This window comes from Elgaria multicarinata, chromosome 10 (assembly GCF_023053635.1).
Source record: "Elgaria multicarinata webbii isolate HBS135686 ecotype San Diego chromosome 10, rElgMul1.1.pri, whole genome shotgun sequence".
Lineage (NCBI taxonomy): Eukaryota > Metazoa > Chordata > Lepidosauria > Squamata > Anguidae > Elgaria > Elgaria multicarinata.
In genome coordinates, this window is record NC_086180.1 from 5,013,898 (window position 1) to 5,028,666 (window position 14,769).

Below are 14,769 nucleotides of genomic sequence, written 5' to 3' on the forward strand. Positions count from 1 at the left end.
GGTTATTCATCATGAAATAAGGATTAGTTTTTAATTATGTAGCATGAGGCTGTTTAAAGTTTTTGGTAAATGAATTCCATTAATCCATTCACAATCTCATGCTCTTCCAGAGGTTTCTGTAAGATTATTTTTCTCCTTCCAATAAAGTACAGCAGAAAAGTTGTCCAAATATGAATGATTAACCTATTAAACTGGAGATAGTTCACCTCGCAATAATGTCATAATTATCTATCTATGATGTGTTTCTAATAGTATAACCAAAACAGTTTTTTTATATAACTGTAAAACTAATCTGAAAAGTTGCTATTCTAAAAATGAAACCTTCATCTGGTTGCAAATATTACGATTATACCAGCAAGAAGGAGTCTTTGGTAACTCTGAATATAGCGAGGAAGAGTGCACTTTTTTTGGGGGGGGGGAAGTCACATGATTAAATCGAGTCTTTCTGAGTAGTGATTTAAATCGTGATTTAAATCAAATCCACCCTGCCCATCCCCCTATCTTTTGCTCTCTCACTCACAGCCCATACAGGGAGATTGAGAGAGGGGTGCACAGAAAGGGGAATTGCCCTATTTGCATTTCCTCCTTGGCTTTTCACCAGAAAAAAAAGTATTTTGTTTCCTACTAGCGCTACTGTTAAGATGAGAAGGTGAGATTATATAGAAGACCTGAGCTGCTGGATGGAACCACATCCCCCCGTGTAAGGACTCTGTTGCCAAGTGAATTCAAAGCATATCCATGCATCGGCCATTCTGCAGCGGATGCCTAGGGTTGCTCCCCCAAAAGAAGACACGCACCACCAAAAGAGAGGGCAAAAGAGGACCTCTATTTGCATAAAACCTGCATATGCTCATTTAGATGTGTAGATCCCAACGTAAAAATACGTACTATAACGTAAATAGAAATACAGTACCTCTCACCATAATGTCGAAGGCCAGGTGACACTGTGTGCCTTCCTCTCAGTCTCTTGTCCAGATGCTGCAGCTGGGCAACTTCAAGGCCCAGCCGCTTTGCCTTCTGATGTTTTTAAATCTTTATTTATTTATTAAGTTTTTATACTACGCAATAGCCAAGGCTCAGTTGAAGCCTGCGACAGACCACAACAGACACAGGTAAGCCCCCCTCCCTCCTGCCCCCTTACCTGGCTCTGTCGCCGCACGGACTGTGCCACCGCTGCTAGGTGAGCCCCCCTCCCCCCTTACCTGCGTCTGGAGCTCCAGATGGAGGCGAACTGCTTCGCCTCGATCCGCAGCAACCCCGACCTGATTCGGATCCGCCTTTGGCGGAGGCGGATCGGGTCGCTCTGCTCCGGATTTGCGATCCAAATCAGAGCGGAGCACAGCCCTAGGGAAAAGTGTACTTAAATCAGTTTAATAGCAATTCCTTCTTTCTCCCTAGGGAGGCCTAGGAACTTTATTCGCATGGGGAGAGAGGGCAGTGGGGGATCTGAAACTATTCTCAGCACTTCCATCAAGCTGCTGTTCCCATGGGATTCTACGGGTGCAGTGGCTGCAGTTAAGGCGGTATCAAACTGATGGACTTATAAAGACCATATGGACACAAGATTGAGGGGAGACATGATAGCACTCTTCAAATACTTAAAAGGTTGTCACACAGAGGAGGGCCAGGATCACTTCTCGATCCTCCCAGAGTGCAGGACACGGAATAACGGGCTCAAGTTAAAGGAAGCCAGATTCCAGCTGGACATCAGGAAAAACTTCCTGACTGTTAGAGCAGTACGACAATGGAACCAGTAATCTAGGGAGGTTGTGGGCTCTCCCACACTCCCACATTCAAGAGGCAGCTGGACAACCCTCTGTCAGGGATGCTTTCGGGTGGATTCCTGCATTGAGCAGGGGGTTGGACTCGATGGCCTTGTAGGCCCCTTCCAACTCTGCTATTCTATGATTCTATGTGCTCTTGGGCATGTTGTTGGGTCTCAATCCATGTGGTCACATGACGGAGGCACTCCAGAGTCAATAGTTGACATTTGAGAATGGAAAAATGATGGCAAATGGACTTGAGGGTTGGGGTTTTCTATGGCTGAGGGATTAAACCACTTCATGACCAGCTTAACACTTGACCTGGGAAGTCATGGATTTCAGCCATGACGGCTTCCATAATCTGTATGTTCAAGATGAGCTTCAGTGGTTGCAGAGGTTGGCAGAATAAGAGTGTGCCAGGGGAATCCAGGCTGTGTGCCAGATATCTGCCTGGTAACTCTAGTATCTATGTCTGTTTGATATCATTAACATGTACATTGTACTTCGCGTGTTACAGTGTAAGGAAAAACTTTGTTCTCTGCCCCAAGGAGCTTACAATCTAAAGTTTGACAATAGGGAGAGCACAGGCAAAGGGAAATGAACAAATACAGTTAGGTGTACTTATTTATTACTACGTTTTATTTAATTATTAAATTGATATCCCACCTTTTTTCGGCCAAGGAACCCAAGGTGGTGTACATAATCCTCTTTCTCTCCATTTCTATCCTCACAAATAACAACTACTCTGTGAGGTAGGCTGAGTGGAGAACAGAACCCGGATTTCCCAACTCCCAGTCCAACACTTTAGCAACTACACCACACTGGCTTAGAAGACTTTGAGGGGGAATGAAGCTCTAGGATTAAGCAAGGGATGTGGAAAGAGAGAGAGAGTTGGGTAGAGAACTCCATGCTGCAAGTCTGGGGCAGACACCCTGAGATCGTATGGCTGCATATGGCTCTTGGCCCAATATTTAATTTAATTTATTTATTCATTGCATTTGTATACCGCCCCATAGCCGAAGCTCTCTGGGCGGTTCACATAAGATAAACATATCATGCAACCCTCTGCCTAATTTCAAACGCCCTCTGCATGTGATCAATTCAGACCTCTGGAAAGAGCAATTTGTCCCTTCCTGACTTCCTGTTGTGTGAGAAAGAAGAGAGAGAGAGAGAGAAAAGTGGGGTGGCAGAAAGAGAAAAGGGGTGACCCATCCACCGTTACCTTTGGCCTTGCACACCGCCAACGTTTGGGCCCCAGCAGAGGAAGGGTTGCCCTCCCTTGCTCTAAGCGTTCTGGGGAGGGCATCAGTGGCAGAGAGGGAGGATGGGGGATGTTGAACAGGCAGGCTAGCTACTTTGCTAATGGGACCACAGCTGTTGCACGCTGCTTCGGTAGCCTTACTCGGTCCCAGCCAGCTAGCTCTGCGCCACACCTTAAACAGGGCTACTGTCGAACACTCCTTCCCAGATGGGCGCTGGCACACAGCCCGCCGGATTGAAACAAAGCTCCAACAAGGACGTTGAAGGCCCTTTCATAGGCAAAGACATCAAAGCTTTCAGCAGGACTAGGATTTTCTCCGAATAGTCCCCGCTGGGTGGAAAGAGATTCTCCCCCCTTTATCTCCTCCTCCACATGCCTCCATATCTCAGCTGCAGCCCACACCCTTCGCTCTATCAGGCCCTGGAAACCAGTTGGGCATTCTTTGGGAATGACTCAAGGGCTTCGGCAAGCGGAGGGGGTTGGGTGGTATCCCGGGAGGGGCTGTTCTGCGGCGTTGCGCCTGGCCTGCTAGCTGAAAAGAGTTGGGAAGGGATCCCATTTGGCTGGGGAAGGGAATCCGTCCACGCATTGTGACCAGTGATTGGTGTCTCCTGGGCTTCAGGCAATGGGACGGGTGATTTGTTATAAATTTGGATGTGTCCTGACCTCTCCTCAAGGGCCCAGTGAATCTGGCTTGGAGATGCTGCTACGGAATGTCACAAGATGTTCTGCTCAGAGACCAAACTTGCAGCTTTGCCACGAGCTGCTCAAACACCCTGGGTGATGAAGAAGGACAAAAAGCAGAGCGTAGGAATAGATGGTCAATTCTCCCGATGGAGGGAAGTAAATAGTGGGGGTCCCACAGGGATCGGTATTGGGACCAGTTCTTTTCCACTCGTGCATAAATGATCCGGAATTAGGTGAAGCGGTGAAGTGGCCAAGTTTGCCGACGACACAAAATTATTTAAGGTTGTTAAAACACGAAGGGATTGTGAAGAGCTCCAAAGGGATCTCTCCAAGCTGGGAGGGTGGGCGTCCAAATGGCAGATGCGGTTCAATGGAAGCAAGTGTAAGGTGATGCACGTTGGGGCAAAAAAACCCAACTTCCAAGTATAACCTGATGGGATCTGAGCTAGTGGCGACCGAAGATGAAAGAGATCTTGGGGTTGTGGTGGACAGCTCGATGAAAATGTCCGCCCAGTGTGCGGCCGCTGTAAAGAAGGCAAACTCCATGTTAGGCATTATTAGAAAAGGAATTGAGACTAAAGCTGCCGGTATCATATTGACTTTATACAAATCTATGGTGCAGCCACACTTAGAATACTGTGTACAGTTCTGGTCACCACACCTAAAAGGGATATTGTAGAGATGGAAAAAGTGCAGAAAAAAGGGCAACTCCTTTAGAGTTCTCAATGAAACCTGGAGTGGATTCATCACCCAACTGACATCGGCGCCACAGCTGGCTGGGGATAATGGGACATATAGTCTGACAGGTTGAGGGTGGCTGTTGTTGGGACCGTGTCACATGGAGTGGCTAGGTGGTTTCACCTTCTTCTCCTTGAATCACTTTCTCAATGTAAATCACTCCTCGAAGCTGCTGTTTTCCCCGTCTTGGAAAACAATGGGTGTCCACAAGCAAGCCTTCCTTGTGGCCCTGTTATGAGCTTTAAAGACATCTCAACTTCAATTTCATTTCAGTGGGTTTTCCAAACAAATAAACACATCTCAAAGGAGCTGAAATTCTTTGGGACAAACGTTTTGCCTTGGGGACTTGGTGGTCTTTCATCCCCATTTCCCAACAGTCTCCAGAGTTCATGTCTTTGAGCGTGAGCCATGAGGATTCTGGGAAATCAGTGGTGTGTGTGTGTGTGTGTGTGTGTGTGTGAGAGAGAGAGAGAGAGAGAGGGAGGGAGGGAGAGGGAGAGGGAGAGGGAGAGGGAGAGGGAGAGGGAGAGGGAGAGGGAGAGGGAGAGAGAGATCTCAGCAAATGCCACTGTCTTGTCCCAATCTCACGGCCAGCTTGGAGTTTGCCATTAGTAGTGCTGGTTTGCAAACGCTTGTTTCATTTCGTTGAGTTCAGGCTGGTTTCTTCCAATCTGGGGGCTCGGATAAGTGAACAATAATTGTTTCACATTGTTTTGCATTGGCTTCGCCCCTGTGGCGATAGCTGAAAGAGGCTGAGAATTGAACCGCCAGCCGCTGGGGACGGATGAGGCTCACGCAGCCAAATAGCCTTGAAGAATTCCCGGTGGTGGTGGGCCAGGGAGAGACAAATAGCAGGGTTGGGGGCTGAAACGGGATACGATTTCCTTCCTTGGGAATATGGGATTAGAGCTGTAATAAGGGGAGCTGTGGTGGGAACAAGACAGTACCAACTGGGCTAGTTGCCAAGGGTGAAATGGAGGCCAACGTTATGTCAGGAATGGAGTGGCGAGAGCAATTTCATCCTTCGCTGTTGAGTGTCATTTTCTGGGAAGGCTTTGTGGTGCACATCTGGTTTCTATGAGTGTTCCCATTGGGCTCGTACACTCTCTGTGTGTGTGTGTGTGTGAGAGAGAGAGAGAGTGAGAGTGATTATGTGTGTGATTCCAGCCTTGATGAGGTTATACTTTTTGGATGGATGGCATCTTTCCTTTTGGATGAATGTGGCTTGTCCAGGAACCAGGACAGATGATTTGCCTAGCATGATCTACTCTAACTTATAAGGTCTCTCTTTTTGCTTTGGCAGCATAGAATCATAGAATAGTAGAGTTGGAAGGGGCCTACAAGGCCATCAAGTCTAACCCCCTGCTCAATGCAGGAATCCACCCTAAAGCATCCCTGACAGAGGGTTGTCCAGCTGCCTCTTGAAGGCCTCTAGTGTGGGAGAGCCCACAACCTCCCTAGGTAGCTGATTCCACCGTCGCACTGCTCTAACAGTCAGGAAGTTTTTCCTGATGTCCAGCCGGAATCTGGCTTCCTTTAACTTGAGCCTGTTATTCCGTGTCCTGCACTCTGGGAGGATCACGAATCCGGGCAAAATTTATCTCTGGCAATGCAGTTGATTATTCCAGAAATGCTTTGACTTAATGGTCTCCCTAGCTGTTTTAGTTTTCAGGCTGTAATGATCCATTTTCAATAATGGGTGTAGTTTAAATTAAATGAATTTTACACAATATATTGTGACTCCCCAGGGACTCAGGTGCAATGTGAGTTAGGGGACTCAGAGACCCCACACTTTTGGGGTAAGTTGCCATGGCGTGGGTGGGGTGGGTGGGTCTGAGGGGCTCCTTCACTGCATCCTTTTAGGAAGCTTCTGAAGGCCTACCTCTTTGCTCTGGTCTTCCCCTGTTGACATTTCAATGGACTATTCTGATTTGTAGCTGCAGTTGTGTTTTAAGTTTTTCGTACTCTCTAGGCCAGATGCTTTATTGCTGATCTGCTTTTTTTTTAATGAATTATTTTGTTGGTTTAGTACTGTATAGGTCTATTTTATAGCTGTAAGCTGCCTTCCTAGGGCTTCTGCCCTGAAAAGCACCCTAGAAATATTTTAAATAAATGAGGATGATCAGGGGTCTGGAAGCAAAGCCCTATGAGGAGAGACTGAAAGAACTGGGCATGTTTAGCTTGGAGAAGAGAAGATTGAGGGGAGGCATGATAGCACTCTTCAAATACTTGAAAGGTTGTCACACAGAGGAGGGCCAGGATCTCTTCTCGATCCTCCCAGAATGCAGGACACGGAATAACGGGCTCAAGTTATAGGAAGCCAGAATCCAGCTTGACATCAGGAAAAACTTCCTGACTGTTAGAGCAGTATGACAATGGAACCAGTTACCTAGGGAGGTTGTGGGCTCTCCCACCCTAGAGGCCTTCAAGAGGCAGCTGGACAACCATCTGTCAGGGATGCTTTAGGGTGGATTCCTGCATTGAGCAGGAGGTTGGACTCGATGGCCTTATAGGCCTCTTCCAACTCTACTATTCTACGATTCTATGAAATGAACTTATATCTTTTCCCACCAGCTGCTCCCTGAGCCTTTTAAGAAGAGATGTAAAGGAATGTACCAGGAGCCTTCTGCATGTGAAGCAGGTGCTCTCCAGCGGAGAGAAGACGTGGGTTCAAATCCCTCTGGGAAATGGGGCTAAGAGTGACTTATCTCAGCTGGGTGATTGCTGTGAGGTCTATAATAGAATGAAGGTTCTAGAGTGTATTGCAAATCAAAGGTGCTTGATATTAAAGGAAAGAAAAGAACTAGCACCTCTTGCAACGTTGGCTGTTTTTCTTCAACATTTTCAATTTTAAACTCATGTCTACTCAAAAGAGCGATTTCTGTTTAACGAACACTGAATTTGCTTTGATTCTGCTGGTTGTGGCTTGTTGATAGTAAGCTGCAGGTAGCAAGTTTCCCACTTCCCTGGTGCATCAAAGAGTATTTGCGGTGCGGCACCGAAGAATAACCACTTGCTACAGAAGCATTTGTTTATCACTTAGTCTTAAAGGCGCAGCAACCTCTTCCCGCAGCAGACTCACACGTGTACCCTTCTGGAATCTGCGCAAATACGCAGGGTGTTACGCACACAGCTCATATTTACATGTACATGTGAAACGGTTTGTGTCCGACCTGTAAAAGCATAATGCACGAAGTTTCCCGTCTGTTCTGTTCTCAGGATTTAAACTGGGGTCAGGTGGGGCGCCTCTGCCTAAAAGAGGGGTATTTCTCCCTTATTACTTGATTCTTTTCTGCCTGTGAACAACAGCAGCAGGCTAGTACCTTTCTCTTTTAGGGGAGAACGAAGTGGAGCCCTGCCGGCTCAGACCATAGAATCATAGAATAGCAGAGTTGGAAGGGGCCTACAAGGCCATCGAGTCCAACCCTCTGCTCAAGGCAGGAATCCACCCAAAAGCATCCCTGACAGATGGTTGTCCAGCTGCCTCTTGAAGGCCTCTAATATGGGAGAGCCCACAACCTCCCCAGGCAACTGATTCCATTGTCGTACTGCTCTAACAGTCAGGAAGTTTTTCCTGATGTCCAGCTGGAATCTGGCTTCCTGTAACTTGAGCCCGTTATTCCGTGTCCTGCACTCTGGGAGGATCGAGAAGAGATCCTGGCCCTCCTCTGTGTGACAACCTTTCAAGTATTTGAAGAGTGCTCTCATGTCTCCCCTCCATCTTCTCTTCTCCAGGCTAAACATGCCCAGTTCTTTCAGGGCTTGTCTTGCCCAGTGTTCTGCCTCTGTCGGTGGTCAGCCAGATTTCTCTAGAAAGTTCATAAGCAGGACATGACGGTGATGGCCCCATCTCTCATTTTGTATCACCAGCATCTGTTACTCAGAGAGATTCAGACAAACAAACAAACAAACTGCTCTGGGTTTCAGACCTTTAGAGTTCCTTTCCGTTCCTTTAGACTGGTCCTGACTCAAGTCCAGAGTAGATTCACTGCTCCACTTCCTTTAGAGTTCTAACTGAAACCTGGAGTAGGTTCACCGTTCCGCTGACACCAGCCTGTGCTGCTGAAACTCTTACATGAACCAGCTCGAGCGTTTAGGCTGTAGGCTGAGTCCGTGCTTCATCTCTTGGTGGTATTTTTTTTTTTTAAAAAAAACCCAATCTTACACACCTGTGTGTCATCTGGTGCCTGGAAGCCAAGGATCTGGATCTGTGCTTTGCTGATACATTCTGCAGTCACCTGGAGGTAGTAGAGCTCCCAGAGGACAAAATACACACACCCCTCGCCTAGAGTCCTTTCTTTGTGTGACTTAGAACACCTTGTTTCTTTCCTACCCCTGAACTTATGCGACGTTGGACAGGTTGCTTCCTGTGCCTCTCCATCCAAAGTGGGGTTACATGGGGTGACCCTATGAAAAGGAGGACAGGGCTCCTGTATCTTTAATAATTGCATAGAAAAGGGAATTTCAGCAGGTGTCGTTTGTATATATGGTAGGGTGACCATATTTTGGAAACCAAAAAGGAGGACAACATGGTCGGCCCCCAAGGGGGCGTGTCCAGCATCAAGGAGGCGTGCCCACCTGAACATAGCCTTGGTCACATCTCTGATTTTACAGCACACATTTAAGACAAATCTGTTCTACATAACATCTTAATGTTAAAATCACTGAAATAAAGAACAAGTGAGAGAGTCAATGTATCTGAAATTAACTTCACTCACTCCTACTTTTGTAGGTTTTGCTGTACTTGGAAGCTTTTGCTATGCTTTGTGTAATACAGTCTCCCCTTCCCTCAAATATCTTTTCTGACTGTGTCTTCACTCATTGCAAGCTGCTGTTGTTGTTAACAGGGTTTGCTACTGGCCGGCCGGATGGCTGGCTTTTTTTAATTTCAATTTTTTAAAAAAGCTTGTGTATAATTGTCACAAGTTTCTCTACTCTAACATGAGGGTGGGTGTTGTGGCAATTTACCTAAAGACTGGAGATCCCCTTAATGCCAAGGGCTGAAACTGCTCAATATGCAAAACCCCAAAGAGGAGGTTTGACAACCTGAGTTCGAAGGATATGGCTCCAGCAGTTTTAAAACACAATAATTTTAAAACTTTGAACTTTTAAAAACATCCTAAAAAAACAATGAATGAACAGATCTGATTCAAACCTGGCATGGCTGAATCTCTCCTTAAGAGCTATCATGGTGCCCACTTTCAGCCCTTTATCTTTTAAAAATGTCATTTTAAAAAAATAATTTGAAAACCTCAAACTTTTTTTAAAAATCCTAAAACTCAGTGGATGGACAGATCTGTTTCAAAATTGGCATAGCAAAGTCCTTGTTAAGAGCTATCATGGTGTCAAGTTTCATCTCTTTATCTATAATAATATTTTTTTTTAAAAAAAAATAAATCCTCAAATTTTAAAAAATTCCTAAAAATCAATGGATGAACAGATCTGTTTCAAATTTGGTACGGCTAAAGCTCTACCTAAAAGCTATCATGGTGCCAACTTTCAGCTCTTTATCTTTAAAAATGACGGTTTAAAAAATAATAATTTAAAAACCTCAATTTTAAAAACAATCCTAAAAAATCAATGGATGAACAGATCTGTTTCAAATTTGGTGTGGCTAAAGCTCTATCTAAATCCTATCATGGTGCGAAGTTTAAGTCCTTGTTAAGAGCTATCATGGTGTCAAGTTTCATCTCTTTATCTATAATAATATATTTTTTTAAAAAAATTAAATCCTCAAATTTTAAAAAATCCTAAAAAATCAATGGATGAACGGATCTGTTTCAAATTTGGTATGACTAAAGCCCTTCCTAAGAGCTACCATCGTGCCAAGTTTCATGTCTTTATCTTAAAAAATGACAGAGTTATAAGCATTTTTGTTAATTCCCAGTAGAGCTGTTCTTTGGAAAAATCCGGATTTCCCCTCCCCCTCCCGGATTTGTCGTCAAAAACCCGGGCAAATCCAGTCATATGGTCACCCTAATATATGGAGAACCTGCTGAAATTCCCTCTTCATCACAGCAGTTAAAGCTGCAGGAGCTATACTAGAGTGACCAGATTTAAAAGAGGGCATGGCACCTGCAGCAATAAGTGTTGTGATGAAGAGGGAATTTCACCAGGTGCTGCATGCCTACAAAGGACACCTGCAGAAATTCCCTTTTCAATACAACTGTTAAAGATACAGGAGCCCTGTCTTCTTTTTCATATGGTCACCCTAGGTTACGCAACCTCAGCTTATTTGCAGCTAATTTAGTGTGTATTGTGGGCAACACACCAAAATGGGCTTGTTAAGCCATCGATGACATAGAGCCATGTGGTGTACAGATCTGGTCTAAATATCAGCTCCTAATCCAGAGGTGGGGAACCGTTATCAGCTGCAAAATGAAAAAAGGTCAGTGCCGCAGCAGCGGGTGAGTGGGTGGGAGGGAAGCAGATTCCATCTCTGGGTGGGGCCCAAGGCAGTGGGACTCAGAAATAAGGTCAAGGTATCTGCACGTCTATTCAGGAGTCAGCAGGCCTGCAAAATGCCCATTTGGGATCTGCAAAATGAGAATTCGATGCACAGCCTGCCTGCCTGCCAAAGGGAACTCTCAAAGTCTTTGCAAGAGCTCAGTTGTTTGCAGCTTGTTTAGAGATCAATTGCCTTAGCTGCAAAAGAAGCTTGCGCACAGGATGGGTCGAAAGGGTGGTGTTTTGTTTTTTACAAATCCTATAAATAAATAAGTGAAGGGGGGGGAAGCACATGTACAGACACTGTTAGCTTTTCCAGCCTGTACCTAGGAAATACCTGCAGGAACTGAAGATCTCTGGGTCGTAGCTCCTTAGGGAGAGTATTTATTTATTTATTGCATTTCAATGCCGCCCAACAGCCGAAGCTCTCGGGGCAGTTCACAAAAACTAAAACCATCAAATACACAACCGACAGTATAAAACAAACCGCAATGTAAAAGCACAATATAAATGCACAACCAGTAGATTTGCAGTTCAGACTAGAACTGGTGGGGAACTGAAACTGGAATTGGTCCCAGTAACTGGAATTCATTCTCCCCCTGCCTGCCCTCACCCCATACTTTGGGCCCTGCTTTTGATATCATCCGCTCTGGAACCCAACTGGACTGTCTGCCTGGGTCTGGTGTCAAGGGTGCTGTATTGGCTTGGTTCCATCCTGGCTGTCGAGGGTGAGGCTGGGAGACGGTTGGTCTGTCCTGCAGGAGTTGTTCCGCAGGAAATTTCATGAAATTGCTAGGGGTGTTCATCCAGAAATTTGGGGTGCAGTGTCCCTACTAGGCTGATGACACCTAGATCTATTTCTCTTTTCTTCTGATCCAGGCACGCTAGTATTGAGGTGCTTAACTCGCACAGCAATTCACGACTTTGCCTAGAATGGGGAGATCACTGGAAGCCGCTGCGGAAAAATATTCTGCCTGTGAACTAATGTTCTTTCTCTTCCTTCTCTGTCTTCTGCAGTTTCCCTCACCTGCCCACGGAGAGGTGGCGGTGACCGTAGCGGGCAAAGAGCTTATTCTGGTGCTGGAAAAAAACCAGTAAGTATGTGCATGTTAAGACCAGGCAGATCAGAAACTCAAAGAAGTCCTGAATTCTGCACCCGGAAGTGCTGAGTTCTACAATCAGAATGTATCATGTCAAATATCAAAAATATTTGATACCTGCTTATTTTGCATAGATCATTCAGGCTTCAGTTCAGACATCACGTTTCTCAATGGTGGTTTTAGAACTCCACGGCGGAGTTTTTACACCACCGTTGTGAAATGTGTTGTCTGGCGGGAAAACTCCACGCAACGGTGGATTTTTTTTTGAAAACACTCCATGCAGAATATCCTCACTGTGCAGAGGAGAGTTCCTGCACAACTGTTGTGTTGCGTGTTGTGTGGTGGGCTCCGTGGAGTTTTCCATTGCGTTGCGTTGACTTTTCCCACTGGCTACAGAGTTTCTTGGCAAGAGCGTCGAAAGGAGCGAGTGCCACTCTAGGAGAGTCGCCGGGATTGGTTTTTTGCAGCAATGGCTGATGGGATACCATCGGGAGGACCGGGGGAGGAGAGAGGGTGGAGGAACTGTCGATCAAAGGTCACGATGGATTTTACTCAACTCCACAGTCACACAACGATGGAGTTAGAACATGTGTGGGGAATACCCCCTAAAAGCTCAACCATTGAGTGGAGTTTTCACACTGCATTGACTGATGTGTTGTCTGAACTGAGCCTCTGTATTTGCTAGGGATGGAAATGGGAGAGGGTCTTGTGCAGGGCACCAATGCCTTTGCCTTCTGACCAGTGACACACCACATTTGGATTTTAGATGACGTTCCCCACATACTTTTTCAAATCTGTCCATCTAGTCCAGCACTCCATTCACACAGTGGCTGACCAGCTGTTGACCAGGGACCCACAAGCAGGACACGGGTGCAACAGCACCCTCCCACCCATGTTCCCCAGCAATTGGTGTATATAAAGCTACTGCCACTGATACTAGAGCTTACTGCCTCTGATACCCTGACCTCTGGTTTACAGTCAAAGGGTGGCCAGCATTGAGCAGGGGGTTGGACTCGATGGCCTTTTAGGCCCCTTCCAACTCTGCTATTCTATGATTCTATGATCTACATGATTGCAGATGCTCTTTTTATTATTTTTATTTTAAAAACATATTATCCGTTGCTGCACCAAAAGGGTGCTCATTCCCAAGTAAATGGGATTTTATGCGAACCTGCCCCGGCTCAGAGTATTTCTTTCCATTATCAGGGGTTGACAAACAGTTCATTGGGGTGGGGGTAGTTCAGGAACGCAGAAGCTGTTGTAAAACATGGCGTGGGGTGTGTGTGGCAAAGATAAATGTTAGCTGCGCGCATCACAGATAAAGGAATACAACTGAAGTCCAGGGTTTAAAATGACTTAAAAAACCAACAGAAATATGAAAAAGTGCTATCTTAAACCAAAACCAAACCTGAAAACAAAGTAAGTTTAAGAAAATTGATACAAACAATATATCAAATTTAGGTATAACTATGCTTATTACAGTAAAATCATATTAGTAGAAAATATTTTTAATCTTAAAGCAAACTTATGTTGCATATTTTGCATATACCATATTTCTTCAATTCTAAGACGCACTTCCCCCCTCCCCATATAAACATCTCTAAAAATGGGGTGCGTCTTAGAATCGCAGGTGTGACTTAGGTTTTTTTCTTCGGTTGGTGGTACTGAAATTAGTGTGCGTCTTACCATCGAAGAAATACGGTATCTGTTCATTCGAGACATCATTCATGCAACTAGATATTACTTGGGAGCCAAAGTAAGATTACTCAATATTATATACTTTTCTCTAAGAGTGAGCAAGTTGTGGGAGTGTTGTTTCAATTATGCCAACTTTACAATAACTAATTAGGTGTCTTTATCCACCAGCCTCTTGAAGACAGGAGGGAATATCTAGCCCCCCGTCTTTCTTGCTACAAGCTTGAAGATTTACAAGAGCCAACTTTGGGTTAATAATCATTATTAGAGTAAAACCTTGGGCTCAAAAGAAAGGAGGTAGGGCACCAATAGGCATTTGGCAAATATTTTTTCTTTTTTTCTGCTTTTCGGGTCCGATAGGAACTCCCTATACCTGGGGCATAAAAAGTTGTTTTTTAATATTTGTATAATTTTAAAATAATAATAATAATAATAATAATAATAATAATCCACACATCCTTTTCCCACTGATGAAGACCTGTCTGGTCGAAATGCGTTTGGGGATTTTTGTTTAATGTTTGACGTATGTGGACTATTTTGTTTACATTTTAAATGTATGTATTTGCTTTAGGATTAAAACTGTTTTCTACTAATATGATTTTATTGTAATAAGCATAGTTATACCTAAATTTGATATATTGTTTGTATCAGTTTTAAAATGACTTAAGCCACAATCCTATGCATGTTTAGACGGAAACAAATTCCTAAAACTCTCAGCATGGCTGACTGGGGAATGCTGGGAGTTGTAGTGTTCCACCACCACCACCCCGGTCCAAACATGCATAGGATTGCATCCTTAAGCCACATCACTATGAACACGTGTTGTGCGCATAGAAGGTTCCAGGTTCCATTCTTGCCAGCACAGTTAGAAAAATTGTGGATTACAACCCAATTAAATCAAATAAAAAGGCATCCAGATGCAGTTTCAAAAGGAAAGTTTATTTCCCACGTCAGGTACCAAAAATCTCTTTGCACAAAGGTCCCTTTCCCTTATTTATTTTATTGATTGATTGATTGATTGATTGCATTTATATACCGCTCCCATAGCCAGGGCTCTCCGGGCGGTTTACCAATTCCT

The 14,769-nt window shown here is 44.9% G+C and overlaps 1 protein-coding gene across 1 annotated transcript in view; it reads left to right on the forward strand.

The window, feature by feature from the left end:
- The window catches only part of ADAM33 (ADAM metallopeptidase domain 33), a 118,326-nt gene that overhangs the window by 17,186 nt on the left and 86,371 nt on the right, over positions 1-14,769 (forward strand). The window contains exon 3 of the mRNA XM_063136066.1: positions 11,914-11,990. Coding sequence (XP_062992136.1) covers positions 11,914-11,990 — 77 coding nt within the window. The remainder of the gene's footprint in view (positions 1-11,913; positions 11,991-14,769) is intronic.